General features: G+C 41.4%; 1 protein-coding gene across 1 annotated transcript; it reads right to left on the bottom strand.

Moving 5' to 3' along the window:
• Window positions 1–241: 241 nt before the first annotated feature.
• Window positions 242–13,573, bottom strand: LOC132865781 (serine/threonine-protein kinase pim-2-like). Its single transcript, XM_060898291.1, is given in 5 exon segments — window positions 242–330; window positions 9,444–9,544; window positions 9,546–9,603; window positions 9,697–10,069; window positions 13,553–13,573. Coding segments are annotated over 5 exon segments (642 nt in total).
• Window positions 13,574–15,639: the final 2,066 nt, after the last annotated feature.

The raw sequence follows: 15,639 nt of genomic DNA, 5'->3' as shown, positions 1-15,639 counted from the left end.
GGAGTGTGTAGAACAAAAGAGAGAGAGAGAGAGAGAGCTCTTCACTGAAATATCATAAAAATATAATTAAATATTAACATAAATTTCTTCAATTGCTTGCATTTAATATTGTTAGCACAGCAATCTGTTATTGTAGAACTTAGTACTGATATAGTACAACAAATGCCCTGGATATCATTATTTTACACTCACACAGCTTAGTTTATATCGGTTCATTCTCTTGTTCTTCACAAACATGTCTTCAGAACCAGTGATGTGCGAGGATCTGCTCCAGCGTTGGTCGTCTTTTAGGGTTTCGTTGCAGGCACCATCCTATCAGACTGCAGGAAGCTGTGTGTGCAGCAATGTACAGTAACTGGGTAAAACTGAAATTTGGTAAGCTTCTGAAACATGTCTGCATATTATATTTTCTGTCAGTTAACCATTTTTTCCCCACAATATTTTTATTTTATTTTCAGTTTTTAACACTTTTACATACAGCCTTTACATTCGTATATCTTCATTCAACTTCCATACTGTAGATCGCTGCATTTATTTAGAGACAGAAGTAAAAACAGAACAAAACATAACACTCAAAACAAGAATGCTCCTCCTGTTAAAGAAGATGGTAATCTATATACAATTGAGTATTGTTTGTAATTAATGTAAATTAAAACATATAGAAAAACAATATAAATCTTACAAAATCAGGATCTGCATTGTCCACAAAGACTAGTCATCCTCTTCTTCGTCTGTTAAATCCAAGTCCTTAATGTAGTTGATGAAAGGGCTCCATATGTCCTCAAATACATGCTGTTCAGCCTTTAATATGCAAATTATTCTCTCTAATGGAAGGCTTGCTAACATCTGTCTTATCCATTGAGTAGTACTTGGTCTAGAAATCTTTTTCCACAATAATGCAACACATTTCTTAGCATAAAGCAAGTGGAGGTCTATAAATGCCCGCTCATTCCTACTATAGTTATTAGGGTGCATCAGTTGCCCCCTAAAAATGAAAAGTTCCTCCGATCATGGCGCATTTTTGTTTTTATGTTCCTTTTGGTAAGAAAACACACTGGGTAAAATATTTTGGCAAAATTCTAAAGTTTAATGGTGGCACCAGGAGCTCAAAGTTATGGAAAAAGCTGCTATTTTATGACTTTTATGACAAAATTTCGATCACTTTTCATGAAACATTATGGCACCTTATAGAGTATACCAAATATCTTAGATACGCATTTTTAGTCTCATCTCATCTCATTATCTCTAGCCGCTTTATCCTTCTACAGGGTCGCAGGCAAGCTGGAGCCTATCCCAGCTGACTATGGGCGAAAGGCGGGGTACACCCTGGACAAGTCGCCAGGTCATCACAGAGCTGACACATAGACACAGACAACCATTCACACTCACATTCACACCTACGGTCAATTTAGAGTCACCAGTTAACCTAACCTGCATGTCTTTGGACTGTGGGGGAAACCGGAGCACCCGGAGGAAACCCACGCGGACACGGGGAGAACATGCAAACTCCGCACAGAAAGGCCCTCGCCGGCCCCGGGGCTCGAACCCAGGACCTTCTTGCTGTGAGGCGACAGCGCTAACCACTACACCACCGTGCCGCCCACGCATTTTTAGTACATATTCTAAATATATTATCAAGCACAGTTTGAGTTTTAGCTGTTCATTGAATCATTGTTCAACTACTTTTAAACAATACAAATGTATTATGAATCACATTAATGCTTCTCAATCCCTTGCAAAGGTTCTTAACATGATCTCTGGCTCACAAGAAATCAATAAATGGAGTCCAACATTGTGATTCAAACCTTACGCGAAAACATAAAATAAGCGTTTTTTGGCAAAAAATGAACCTCATGGTGCCACCATTAGACTTTTGAATCTCATCTCATCTCATTATCTCTAGCCGCTTTATCCTGTTCTACAGGGTCGCAGGCAAGCTGGAGCCTATCCCAGCTGACTACAGACGAAAGGCGGGATACACCCTGGACAAGTCGCCAGGTCATCACAGGGCTGACACATAGACACAGACAACCATTCACACTCACACCTACGGTCAATTTAGAGTCACCAGTTAACCTAACCTGCATGTCTTTGGACTGTGGGGGAAACCGGAGCACCCGGAGGAAACCCACACGGACACGGGGAGAACATGCAAACTCCTGCACAGAAAGGCCCTTGCCGGCCACAGGGCTCGAACCCGGACCTTCTTGCTGTGAGGCGACAGCGCTAACCACTACACCACCGTGCCGCCCAGACTTTTGAATATGGTCAAAAAATTTTACAGGATGTCTTTATTGGTGAAAAGGAACACCCGAACAAAAATGCAACAGATTTTATGAAAGTGAGGGCAACTGATGCACCCTACTGCTCTACACCTATTATGAGATACTAGGATTCAAAGTGCAGTTAAAATCCCCTGCTATTACATAATGTCCTGCAAGTGTTGAGAGAGTAAGGAACAGATTTACAAAATAACTAGGATCGTCTGTATTAGGACCATATAAATTTACCAAGTTTAAGTTTTCTAACAATAGAGAGCCCTGGATGATTAAATGCCGTCCAAATGTATCCTTAATTACATTTTTCACTTGAAATGGGACGGTTTTATGAATAAGGGTCATAACTCCTCTGGCCTGGGATGAGAATGATGCTGTATATACACTACCCTGCCATCTCCGCCGTATTCTAATAGTATCCTTTTCTAAGAGATGCGTTTCTTGTAGAAACACTATTTTGGAGTCCATTTCCTTTATTTTATTCATGACTTGTTTAACTTTTCTAATTTGTTGTAGACCTCTGCAGTTCCAAGAAACAAAATTAAGGTTTACTCCTTGAGACATCTTTAACAAGAGACAATGATAGATTACCTTGCAATATGGGGAAAAAAAATTATGGAGGAACATAAACATGGATTCTTGAACATATATCCAACACACTAAACATGAACTACTTCCCCTTTCCCACTTTCGTGGGAGCCCCCCTGAAAACATCTTGACTCCTGATATCGCTGTCTGTTCCAGACTTGATGAGGATCAGTCAAACCACTCTGTTATCCTCTAACCGAAAAAAAAATCTCTGCCGCTATAACAATAAACAACACTCGTCTGCAACATAGGTAGCGTGTTTGTTTTTAGTCTATACCCAACAGCGTTTTTTATTTAGCAAATATGCCCCATAAATCAAATGCATCCTAAGTTTAATGTGTATGTTCAAAAGCCCAACGTATTTTAGTGTGCGCATTTTTTTTCTGTGAATCAAATGTATGCACTTGATACCAGGGCCCACATTACAGCCTCATCATGAAGTAGAGACTTATGCACTGTGAATAATATATTGTTAACTGAAATTACCTTCAAAATACTAATACGCCTTCAGAACACAGGTTAAGCCGAATTTGTGAGAGTGATTTTCAGCACCATAATTCAGGTATTATATATTACCGTATTCAAAATGATCAACCATTTGATTTTAACTCCCGACGGTGTCGTCCTGGTTCTTCCTGACAAACTCTCGGGCTTCTGCTGGCGTTTGAAAAGTATAAGTCTGGTCTTTATGTGTTATCTGCAGTCTGGCGGGGTGAATCACTCCATGTCGGATCCCCAAGTTGCGCAGCTCCTGGCGGATTGGGTCGAAGTTCTTCCTCAGCTGGTGTATCCCCGTAGCCAAGTCAGTGTAAAACCATACTTGCTGTTCCTTGTAGCGGATGTCCCTTTTAGCCCTTCCATAACTGCCCACTTGTCCTTGTAGTTGAGAAACTTCATTATAAGTGTTCTCGGTGGCGCCTTTGGGTCCCTCGCTGGCTCGATTCGGTGTGCCCGTTCAATATTAGCTGCAGCATCCAGTACTTCTCCAAAAAGGAGCATGGGTCCCGTCCCTCGGCGCCATCCAGCAGACCCACCAGTCTCAAGTTATTTAAGCGGGATCTGGTTTCCAAGTCCAAAAGCTTGTCCTCCATAGTTTTATTTTTTGACTCCAGTGTGTGGACTTTGGCCTGCAAACCAACTACGTCATCCTCGGCGGTTGATATCCGCAGCTCGGTCTGAGACACTCGCTCTGTGTAGGGTGACCAGCTTTCCCGAGTCTAAAACCGGGACACTTTGCACGTGACCGTGATACTCGTGCACGCACACGCGTTTTGATGTCAACATGTGCCGGCTCAAACCATGGCTCAGACAGGTGCTTTTATCATTTTGTAGAAGCTCGCTTTTATCAACATTTCAGAGAATAATCAAGTATTTTCTTGTTATCTACAGTGGTGCTTGAAAGTTTGTGAACCCTTGAGAATTTTCTATATTTCTGCATAAATGTGGCCTAAAACTTCATCAGATTTTCACACAAGTCCTAAAAGTAGATAAAGAGAACCCAGTTAAACAAATGAGACAAAAATATTACACTTGGTCATTTATTTATTCAGGAAAATGATCCAATATTACATATCTGTGAGTGGCAAAAGTATGTGAACCTTTGCTTTCAGTATCTGGTGTGACCCCCTTGTGCAGCAATAACTGCAACTAAATGTTTCCGGTAACTGTTGATCAGTCCTGCACACCGGCTTGGGGTAATTTTAGCCCATTTCTCTCTACAGAACAGCTTCAACTCTGGGATGTTGGTGGGTTTCTTCACATGAACTTCTCGCTTCAGGTCCTTCCACAACATTTCCATTGGATTAAGGTCAGGACATTGACTGGGCCATTCCAAAACATTAACTTCATTCTTCTTTAACCATTCTTTGGTAGAACGACTTGTGTGCTTAGGGTCGTTGTCTTGCTGCATGACCCACCTTCTCTTGAGATTCAGTTCATAGGCAGATGTCCTGACATTTTCCTTTAGAATTCACTGGTATAATTCAGAATTCATTGTTCCATCAGTGATGGCAAGCCGTCCTGGCCCAGATGCAGCAAAACAGGCCCAAACCATGATATTACCACCACCATGTTTCACAGATGGGATAAGGTTCTTATGCTGGAATGCAGTGTTTTCCTTTCTCCAAACATAACGCTTCTCATTTAAACCAAAAAGTTCTATTTTGGTCTCATCCATACACAAAGCATTTTTCCAATAGCCTGGCTTGTCCACGTGATCTTTAGCAAACTGCAGACGAGCAGCAGTGTTCTTTTTGGAGAGCAGTGGCTTTCTCCTTGCAACCCTGCCATGCACACCATTGTTGTTCAGTGTTCTGCTGATGGTGGACTCATGAACATTAGCCAATGTGAGAGAGGCCTTCAGTTGCTTAGAAGTTACCCTGGGGTCCTTTGTGACCTCGCCGACTATTACACACCTTGCTCTTGGAGTGATCTTTGTTGGTTGACCACTCTTGGGGAGGGTAACAATGGTCTTGAATTTCCTCCATTTGTACACAATCTGTCTGACTGTGGATTGGTGGAGTCCAAACTCTTTAGAGATGGTTTTGTAACCTTTTTCAGCCTGATGAGCATCAACAATGCTTTTTCTGAGGTCCTCAGAAATCTCCTTTGGTCGTGCCATGATACACTTCCACAAACATGTGTTGTGAAGATCAGACTTTGATAGATCCCTGTTCTTTAAATAAAACAGGGTGCCCACTCACACCTGATTGTCATCCTATTGATTGAAAACACCTGACTCTAATTTCACCTTCAAATTAACTGCTAATCCTAGAGGTTCACATACTTTTGCCACTCACAGATATGTAATATCAGATCATTTTTCTCAATAAATAAATGACCAAGTATAATATTTTTGTCTCATTTGTTTAACTGGGTTCTCTTTATCTACTTTTAGGACTTGTGTGAAAATCTGATGTTTTAGATCATATTTATGCAGAAATGTAGAAAATTCTAAAGGGTTCACAAACTTTCAAGCACCACTGTACATGTACTTCTATCACAGTTCAGTTAAAGTAAGAAAATCAGACAACAGATGTGATGATAGGGAATAGGCCAATAGCCTAAATTTCAACTGATTTATTTCACCTTTGTGAAAACGCCAAGAAAATGTATTGCTTGCATATTAACATCAACATTTTATGTGATGAACTTTTTTTTTAAACAATAGGCTATGCATTGTAACAGGAACGAGTGCATGAGCCTAATTGTTGTCACCTCTGAACCTTTACCCAAAATGCCTCGGTTTAATCTTAACCAGTGTAGACTATTAACTATTTTGAAACCGTGAACCCTGAGTTGACAACAGCATCAAACAAGTCAAGACAATCTGTGGTACAGATTAAAGACAGATGAAAGACAACAAAAAATGTTTCAGAAACACAGCCACCCAACCCACCCACCCTAAAGAAGATGCCATTTTATTGCATATATTTACATGAGTGAATTTGCTCCAGTAGCGCTTTATTGCCCGAGAGCCTGCTGTGAAACTGCGAGCAAGTATCGTCGAAATTGGCCCAGGTAATGAGCAAGGCTTTGAGAGTAGGCACGGTCATGCGATTCCTCTCGTCAGTCCAGGTGTTGCTCATGAGGGAAAATATTCGCTCAACTGGAGCACTGGTGCCAGGTAGGCACGTGGCAAGCTGGCTGACATTGCTGTAAGGAATCTCCCTACTCTTGAAGTGCATGAACATCTCCGCCCAGCGCTCATCCGTTGGCTTGCCATCAGCGCTCCATCCACTGAGCCACTTTCTCAGTGGTATATAGCCGCACAGATGACGTCTCGTCAAACAGCTGGGTCTCGTCAATGTGACATTGATGCAATCTTGACGACACGTACTGGAGGGACGATTCAACCTCAACCCATTGAGGGACAGTGTTGAAGAGAGTCCAGGAGAGGATCTCGATCTCCTTAAACAGAGCTCCCCATTCCTTCAAGTATGAAATGCACCACTCATAAAAGGCGCAGACGGTGTTGCGAAATTCCGCTGCCTTTAGTGGATCATCAAGGGCGCTCAGAAGCTTCTTCACCTATAAAAGTGAATAATTTCCCAATTTTCCAAATTATTAACAAATAAAGAAGTTTCAAATCACTTTATTGGCTAATGTTTCATGTTTATTTCCACACACTATGTATAACCTAAGCCTAATGTTAGGGCAAAGTAGGAAGAATTATGCTTTATGGAGATGCTAATTTCATTCATCCAGCAGGACTTGGCACCTGCCCACACTGCCAAAAGTAGCCTAATACCTGGTTAAATTACAATATTCTAATTTTGTGAGATGCTGAATTTGGGATTTTCTTTAGCTGTAAGCCATATCAAAATTAGCACAAATAGGCTCATGGCTAGAAATATTTCACTTATTGTCTAAAACCTTATCTTTTTTTCCTTAGCCTTTACTCCCTGATCATTTTCCTCTTTTATTTTAACTGCTCAGCCTTCAATTTGATTTCATTATTGTATTGTGTACAAAGATGGTATAGTGTAGGCCTATTTTTAAATTATATTTTCCTGCAGGGGGGTAGATGTCTTTGGGCTTTCATGCTTACCTTGAGACCTGTGAACACAGCCAACTTTCTCTCCTGCAGTTTGCCTTGCAGGTTGCGCAGGTGATGGGCCGAGTGCGTGGCTGTGTTTTTCTGCCTCTCCAGTGCCTTGACGGTATCGTTGAACAGCGACAGCTGATTGTGCAGAAACCACATCCAGGCCTCATTAAGTGGGTTCTGTAAGAATTCAGTGATCGCCACAGGTGGTCTGTCTTGAGAGGCGAAGTAGGACTGCAGCGCAGGATAAAGCTTCAGCACTCTTTCGACAGCCGGACCTAGGGACAGCCACCGCGTCTTACTTGTCCCAAGGATTGTTGCGTACTCGAGCTAGATGAAGTCTCAGAACTCTTAATTGCTCAGTTCGAACAGTAAAGATGTGGAAATGTCCGAAAACTTTCACAATAAAGCTCTCGATGTCACAGGGAAGGGTATCTGCAGCAGTTTGGAGAGCATTGTGAGCGATGTGTGCAGCACAGCCCACTCCCACTAACTCATTGGTGGAGGCCTCGTTTAATTTGAAAAAAAAAAAAAACGTTCACGCCAGCCCTAGCTCTCCCACCAGAGTTGGTGTTGGTGTTGTCAGCACAGAACCCAACAACTTTGTCAAGCAGGCTAAAAGCTCGGAGACTGCGACTGACCTCCCCAACAAGAATGTCGGATGTCTCACCTGGAACTGATGTGAATTCCAGGATTTTCACCTGCACCCCCTCTGTATCCTTGAAGTAGCGGATCACAATGGGAATAAGCTTCACCGCTTTGTGATTGGATGCATCGATAGCCACCGAGACGTGATGAACCACTCCTAGGTCTGCCTTTAACAGATCCATGGCATGGGGTGAGATGACACTCGTCACGATCACTTCGGCCTTGGTTTGTGCACAAGTGAAGCGTTCGTCATAAAACTTCCTTATCAGGCCCGCGGTGCAGTCCATGGACCTGAAACTTTGGTTGTAGTTCACCAAATGATAGGCAAAAGTACCCTCCTCAGCAGCCCGTTTGAGCTCAGCACTGCCAGCGCTAACTTTACTGAAGTAAGTGGCCACACTGCTAGCCCCTGCCTCTACCCACCGCTTGTGCTTCGCTGTTTTGAGGTGGTCTTTAACATCAGCACTGCCACCATGAGCGATGGAGAAGGAGCACTTACAGCGTGTGCAGTAAGCTTCATGTTCAGCACCCTGGACTTCTCGGAGAAAGGGGTAAGCAACCTGCAAATCTTTTGAAAACGAACATTTTCTCTTTGGCATTGCCGCATAGTAGTTGACAGCCGCTAGCGAAAAAAAAAACGTTATAACGTGGCCTCTATATTGCAACATTGTACAAATAGATACATTGTAAGGTTGACTGCGCACACATGCACATTGATGCTGAATTGCTAGAAGCTTTATTGACATCTCATTGGCTATATATAATCGCTGTAACCGGGACAGTTTGTTAGTGTTTGGTGTAAACCGGGACATTTCAGCGTCCCGACGGACCTTTGTCGGGACTGGGGACACGCAACTCAAAATCGGGACTGTCCTGGTCAAACCGGGACGTCTGGTCACGTTAGCTCTGTGCACTCATTTATCTCCCTCCTCATATTTTCTATCGCCGCCATAACTCCATCAAATCTTGAAGTCAACTCAGTTTTCATGGAGCTTATAGCAGCCAGCATCGCTTCCGCCGTCACCCCTCCGAGTGTCTCCCCTTTGCTAGCCTCGTCCTCCACCATGTCCTCGTCAGCTTTCCTTGTATCACCGCTAACATGGTAGTCAGGTAGCTTTGGCTGCTTTGACGGTTTGCTTTTTCCTTTACTTACATTGGCAGCCTTCGGCATTACAATATCCACGCTCACCTTATATTACCAAGTTATGTTATAATTGCGAGTATTTTTAGTAGAAACATTAGTGGCTACGGCAGAGCAGTGCGAAGCACGTCTCCCTAGGTGGCCGCCATACCCGGAACCCCAGTTAACCATTTTTAAAAATAATTATAATTCTAATTATTTTGCTTTGGAAGTTTTCCAGGTTTGAATGAAAGCTGTATTTTCTCACCTTCAGACAGATCATCAGGGAAGTTCAGGTGGCCATCAACAATCTCTTGTGGTCCATTAAAAGGTTTTTCTCCAAATAATAGGCTGTACAGGAGTATACCCAGGTTCCGCCTCATACTTTTTTGCAACGATCCATTCAGGTGGTTGGAACTTCTGGGAGCCTGAATGAAAGACAGAAAGAGCATCAGTAAGATCACAGAAATGATCCACCACTGAATTCCCATCAAATCTATTAATCTCCGAGGTGCAGTTACCTGCATATTCCGTGTAGGGCGTGTCCTTAAGCAGATCACCACAGCCAAAATTGATCAGCTTCACTTCAAGCGTCTGAGGGTTGATGAGAATGTTTCCTTCCTTGATGTCACGATGGATCACACCTCGGTCACGGCAATGACGTGCAGCGTTGACAATTTGCTGCATAATAATTTGAGCTGTATTTTCAGACATTTTCACATCTTTACAGAACTGGAAGAGATCAACGCAGGGTTCAGGCTGCTCTAGGACCAAGATGAAGGCTTTGGGCGTCTCGAACCATTCCAGCAGCTTTATCACATGTGGACAGTGAGGTGGCTTGCACACGAGCTCTAGTAGTGCCACCTCAAGAGGGAGTCTGTGCGTGTCACTGGGCTAAAAACAGCGTGGACATGGTTAGTATTGGATTGCCCTGGTGAAAAATAAATATACTTGATTGTATTTCAAATATATTCACATTTTCAATAGTATATTGCAAATATACTAACAAAGAAATGTACTGTCTGGCATTATTCTATCCACATTCACTGGATATGAGCAATCGCATGCTCTGATTGATCTTACTACTAGGATATCAGCTCATATACCGTGAGTAGAGAAAAACAAAATGGTGGCGTGCATTAATTCAGATATATCACTTTATCAAGTATTTAAAAGAAACAGAAATAGGTAAAAGAATAGTCCCCCAACAATATCTCCTGTTCCACACTCCAGTCCAGTTGGTGGCGGTAATACACCTTTAAGTTGGTTTGCCAATCAGCAAAAAAAAAACAACTAAAGAACAAGAAAATGGCGAAGCACGTTGTTGAACCAACTGAGGATGAAAAAACTTGACTCGAAAACAAAACCACCCAAAATACAAAAAAAAAACAAAATATGGAATGAAAGTATTTGATGGTAAGAATATATCTTTTTATTTTTCAAGAATTATTACAGCATTTTTCACAAATTGCTACTGTCATTTTGCCAGTTTGTATACATTCTAAGCAGAAATTATTTTGTCGGAAGTTTTGTATAAAGTTTTTATTTATCGAATTTGCAAAAAAATAAAAATGCTCTGTTTCTCAAAATCCAGTGAACGTGGAAAGAATAAAATGGTTATTCCACTCAATCTCGTCGTACATCGATTATAGCTGACTCGGTGCTACGCGCCTCGTCAGCTATCAGCTCATGTACGACTCAATTTTGTGGAATAACTGTTAAATATCCTTAGTATATGTATGTTTCACCAAGGTGGACAGAAATGTCTGAAGTCAAAATCAAACTGAAATCAATAAAAGTCATAACGGCCATCCAATGATGATTTGAAGAATAAAACTGTGATTAAAGTTTTGTCACTTTCACCTTTCATATGTTTTGGTATAGAGAGTGATTTTCATTTGGCAAATCATAGAAGTAATGCAAGTTCACTTATAAAAGTGCTGTATGGGTGATCCTCATACTTGATGAATTTCACAGCCACCTGTAAGACAGAAATAGATCATTAGCTTCATTGTTAGTTAACTTTAGTATAGTTTCCAAGTGTAACTCCTTAATAAATGAGAACCAACTTCTGCTTATCCGATATACAGTGTCTTGCAAAAGTATTCATCCCCCTTGGTGTTTGTCCTGTTTTATCGCATTACAAGCTAGAATTAAAATGGATCTTTGGGGGGTTAGCGTCGTTTGATTTACACAACATGCCTACCACTTTAAAGGGGAAAGTTGTTTTATTGTGACACAAACAATAATTAAGATGAAAAAGAAAAAAACCCAGAAATCTAGAGTGTGCATAGGTATTCACCCCAAAAAAGTCAATACTTTGTAGAGCCACCTTTTGCTGCAAGTCTCTTGGGGGTATGTCTATTAGTTTTGCACATCTAGCCACTGGGATTTTTGCCCATTCCTCAAGGCAAAACTGCTCCAACTCCTTCAAGTTAGATGGGTTGTGTTGGTGTACAGCAATCTTCAAGTTATACCACAGATTCTCAATTAGATTGAGGTCTGGGCTTTAATTAGGCCATTCCAAGACATTTAAATGTTTCCCTTTAAACCACTCCAGTGTAGCTTTAGCAGTATGTTTAGGGTCATTGTCTTGCTGGAACATGAACCTTCTTCACAGTTTCAAACCTCTGGCTGACTCAAACAGGTTTTTGAGTTGCCCTGTATTTAGTGCCATCCATCTTTCCTTCAGTCCTGACCAGCTTTCCTGTCCCTGCAGATGAAAAACATCCCCACAGCATGATGCTGCCACCACCATGCTTCATTGTAGGGATGAAGTTCTCAGGGTGTTGGGTTTGCACCACACATGGCATTTCCCATGATGGCCAAAAAGATCAATTTTAGTCTCATTTGACCAGAAAATCATCTTCCATGTGTTTGGGGAGTCTGCCACATGCTGTTGGGCAAACTCCAAATGTGTTTTCTGAAGCAATGACTTTTTCTGGCCGCTCTTCCATCAAGCCCCATTCTGTGGAGTGCACGATTTAAAGTGGTCCTATGGACAGATACTCCCATCTCCGCTGTGGATCTTTGCAGTTCTCTCAGTGTTATCGTTGGTCTCTTTGTTGCATCTCTGATTAATGCCCTCCTTGCCCGGTCTGTGAGTTTTGGTGGGTGGCCTTCTCTTTCCAGGTTTGTAGTGGTGCCATATTCTTTCCATTTTGCTATCATGGATTTAATGGTGCTCCCTGGGATACTCAAAGTTTGGGATATTTTTTATAACCCAACCCTGATCTATACTTCTCCACAACTTTGTCTCTGACCTGTTTGGAGGCTCCTTGGTTTTCATGTTGCTTCCTTAGTAGTGTTGCAGAGTCAGGGTCCTTCCAGAACAGGTTGATTTATACGGACATGAATGAATGAATGAATGAATTAATTTATTTATTTTCGAACATGGCGGCACGGTGGTGTAGTGGTTAGCGCTGTCGCCTCACAGCAAGAAGGCCCAGGTTCGAGCCCCGTGGCTGGCGAGGGCCTTTCTGTGTGGAGTTTGCATGTTTTACCTGTGTCCGCGTGGGTTTCCTCCGGGTGCTCCGGTTTCCCCCACAGTCCAAAGACATGCAGGTTAGGTTAACTGGTGACTCTAAATTGACCGTAGGTGTGAATGTGAGTGTGAATGGTTGTCTGTGTCTATGTGTCAGCCCTGTGATGACCTGGCGACTTGTCCAGGGTGTACCCCGCCTTTCGCCCGTAGTCAGCTGGGATAGGCTCCAGCTTGCCTGCGACCCTGTAGAAGGATAAAGCGGCTAGAGATAATGAGATGAGATGAGATTTTCGAACATGTATATAAAAAAAATGTATGTAACTATTTGTACATACAAAAGAAAGAAAACAAGAAATTAAAAAAATTAAAATAACATAAAGAGCTAAGACATTACAAAACACTGCACACTATTCGAAAAAGGAGTGGGAAGAAGTACAATACTTTTTTAATTTCCCACCCCTTTTTAACTACCCCGAAATCCTAACTACATTAATACACCTATATAAATATATACCATATATACACTTCATGAATATCTATATAAATATATAATTACAAAAATAAATATATACTACATACCATATATACACTTCATAAATATCTATATAAATATATAATTACAAAAATAAATATCTACTACATACCTATCCCTGTAAATATAAATATATAAACTATCCCCATAAATAAATATATACCATATATACCATATACTAAGTTAGTTCTAATATAACAAATCAACCCTATTCTATTTATAGATTTATCCCTCATCATCCTCCGTTAACATACTTCCTCTTCCATATACTTGTTTAAAAATATTTTTTGTACCTTTTTTTAAACAGATTTATATTTGCACTTTGTTTTATTTCTGTCTCCAGCCTGTTCCATAAACTCACCCCACAGATCGATACGCACATGCTTTTCATATTTGTTTGAACCTTTGGTTTTTTAAAATTTAGGTCTCCCCTTAGATCAGGGGTGGGCAATTATTTTTTCCATGGAGCCACATGAGAAGCAGAAGATTTTGTGGAGGGCCGGACCAAAAGGCTGAACTAAATTCTGCATAATATTAATTGTATTTCTTTATATAAAGCAGTAAATAATTGTTTTTAGAAGCTGCTAAGACTGGTAAGAGTATGGAAAAAACGAGGTTGCCTTACAAAAAATGTCATTTATTCAATCAAATTTCCCAAAACAATGGTTAACAAAATGTGAACGTTTGTACCATTTTTTTTCAGTCACATTCACCCCAAAACACAATAAAGACATCACAATATTGTCTTTCTACTCCAAATATCAAGCACCAAGTCCACCAAGCACTCTTTCACAAATTCCCCCTCCGAGAATGGCTTACTGTTTTTAGTGATTTTGTGGGAAAGCACAAAGCTGGTCTTGGTTGCTGCATCCCTGGATGTGTGACGCTTGGTAAAAAAGCCTTGCTGCTTTTCTAGCTTAGCCAGCAAAGCTTCCGATGTCTGTGCTATTTCAGCATCAGTCAAGTTTCGGTATTTCTCAGCGTGCTTCGTCTGGTAATGCCGACTCAAATTGTAGTCTTTGAACACGGCGATCTGCTCTCCGCAAACTAAACACACGGCTTTATCTCTGACTTCAGTAAATAAATACTTAGCAGTCCATGTTTTGTTGAAAGCCCTGCATTCAGCATCTACCTTTCTTCTTTTTGCGGACATTTTGGGGGCTAAAGTCTTCTTGTGACCTGCTCGCAACAACGTCGATTCGGTGTAGGTATCCGCATAGACATATAAACATAGACGCCGCATTGAGCTGGTGGCCCCATTGCTGGGATACGTCAGAGTGTCCGCCATATTGGATGTGGCAGATCTTCCCCGTAAACCAATGCAAGTAAAATGGACTGAACTTCATAAAGCCCCTTTCTACAATAATATTTAACTCGATGCCTTTTATTCACCCATTAAGACACACATGTATATATTTGGGAAACAAACAGGCATCAAAACAACATACATAACTTTTAATGTGATGGTTATAAATAGTGTGTGAAATACCCTGTACACTGCAAACTAGCGACAGATACGCGATAGATAGCTCAGGTAAGCTAATCAGTCAGTATACCGTAGCAAGCTACCAAAACCTGAGGCCACAATAACCAACCTACAAGACTGAACATGATAAACGATGGAAATAGTGGAAAAACTGGAAATAGTGAATGAAAATAAAAATGTACTGTTTTATTTATTGAGTCACCACACAGACCTACTCTCGTTGAATAAAGTGAGCTGAATGACCGCCAAACTGAGTTCGGCCAGGTTTTAACGTCATACCAAAACAAAATACATCACTGATTCCTTCACATTCAGAAAGGTTAAAAACATTCATCATACATTCAAAAACGTTCATCATAGTGTGGCACTGTATTCTCTAATTCTCACTGCTTATAACTCTACACCTACCCGGTGGAGATGAGCTGGGAAACTGCAGACTGAAGGAACAGCTCCCTCTCTGATCCCGACTGTCTGACCTGTTCTGTCAAATTCCTCCGTTCTGAAGTGTTCACTGCAGAGCATGGATGACGGAGTAGCAGAAAACCCTTCCCGTCGCACAGCTGTCTCCCACTGCTTTTTCATGTCTTTATTTTTGGGAAACCTACATAGTATGTGAAAAGTTAGCTAAGCAACTAACAACAATCAGCGTAGTTACGAAGGAAATACTTTGTTGTTTGGAGACAGGTTTCACCGAGCGGCTATTATGCGCGAGACTTCATATTAGCCACAAAGTCAGAAAAATCTGTTCGTAAAATTACGTTATAATGACCAAATACAATGAAAAGTATTTTTCCAGTCTCACCTGTGAAAGGTAATCCCATGTGATCTCGTTTGGACGGTAAACCTGTTGGTACAGTTAAACGCAGCACATGAATGAGGCCGCCAAAGCAGACTACAAGGGGAAGATAGAAGGGCAACTCAACAACCCCCGACAGGTGTGGCAGAGCATACAGTCCCTCACC

Source organism: Neoarius graeffei, chromosome 18, assembly GCF_027579695.1.
Source record: "Neoarius graeffei isolate fNeoGra1 chromosome 18, fNeoGra1.pri, whole genome shotgun sequence".
NCBI lineage: Eukaryota > Metazoa > Chordata > Actinopteri > Siluriformes > Ariidae > Neoarius > Neoarius graeffei.
This window is presented reverse-complemented; position numbering and strand designations above follow the sequence as displayed.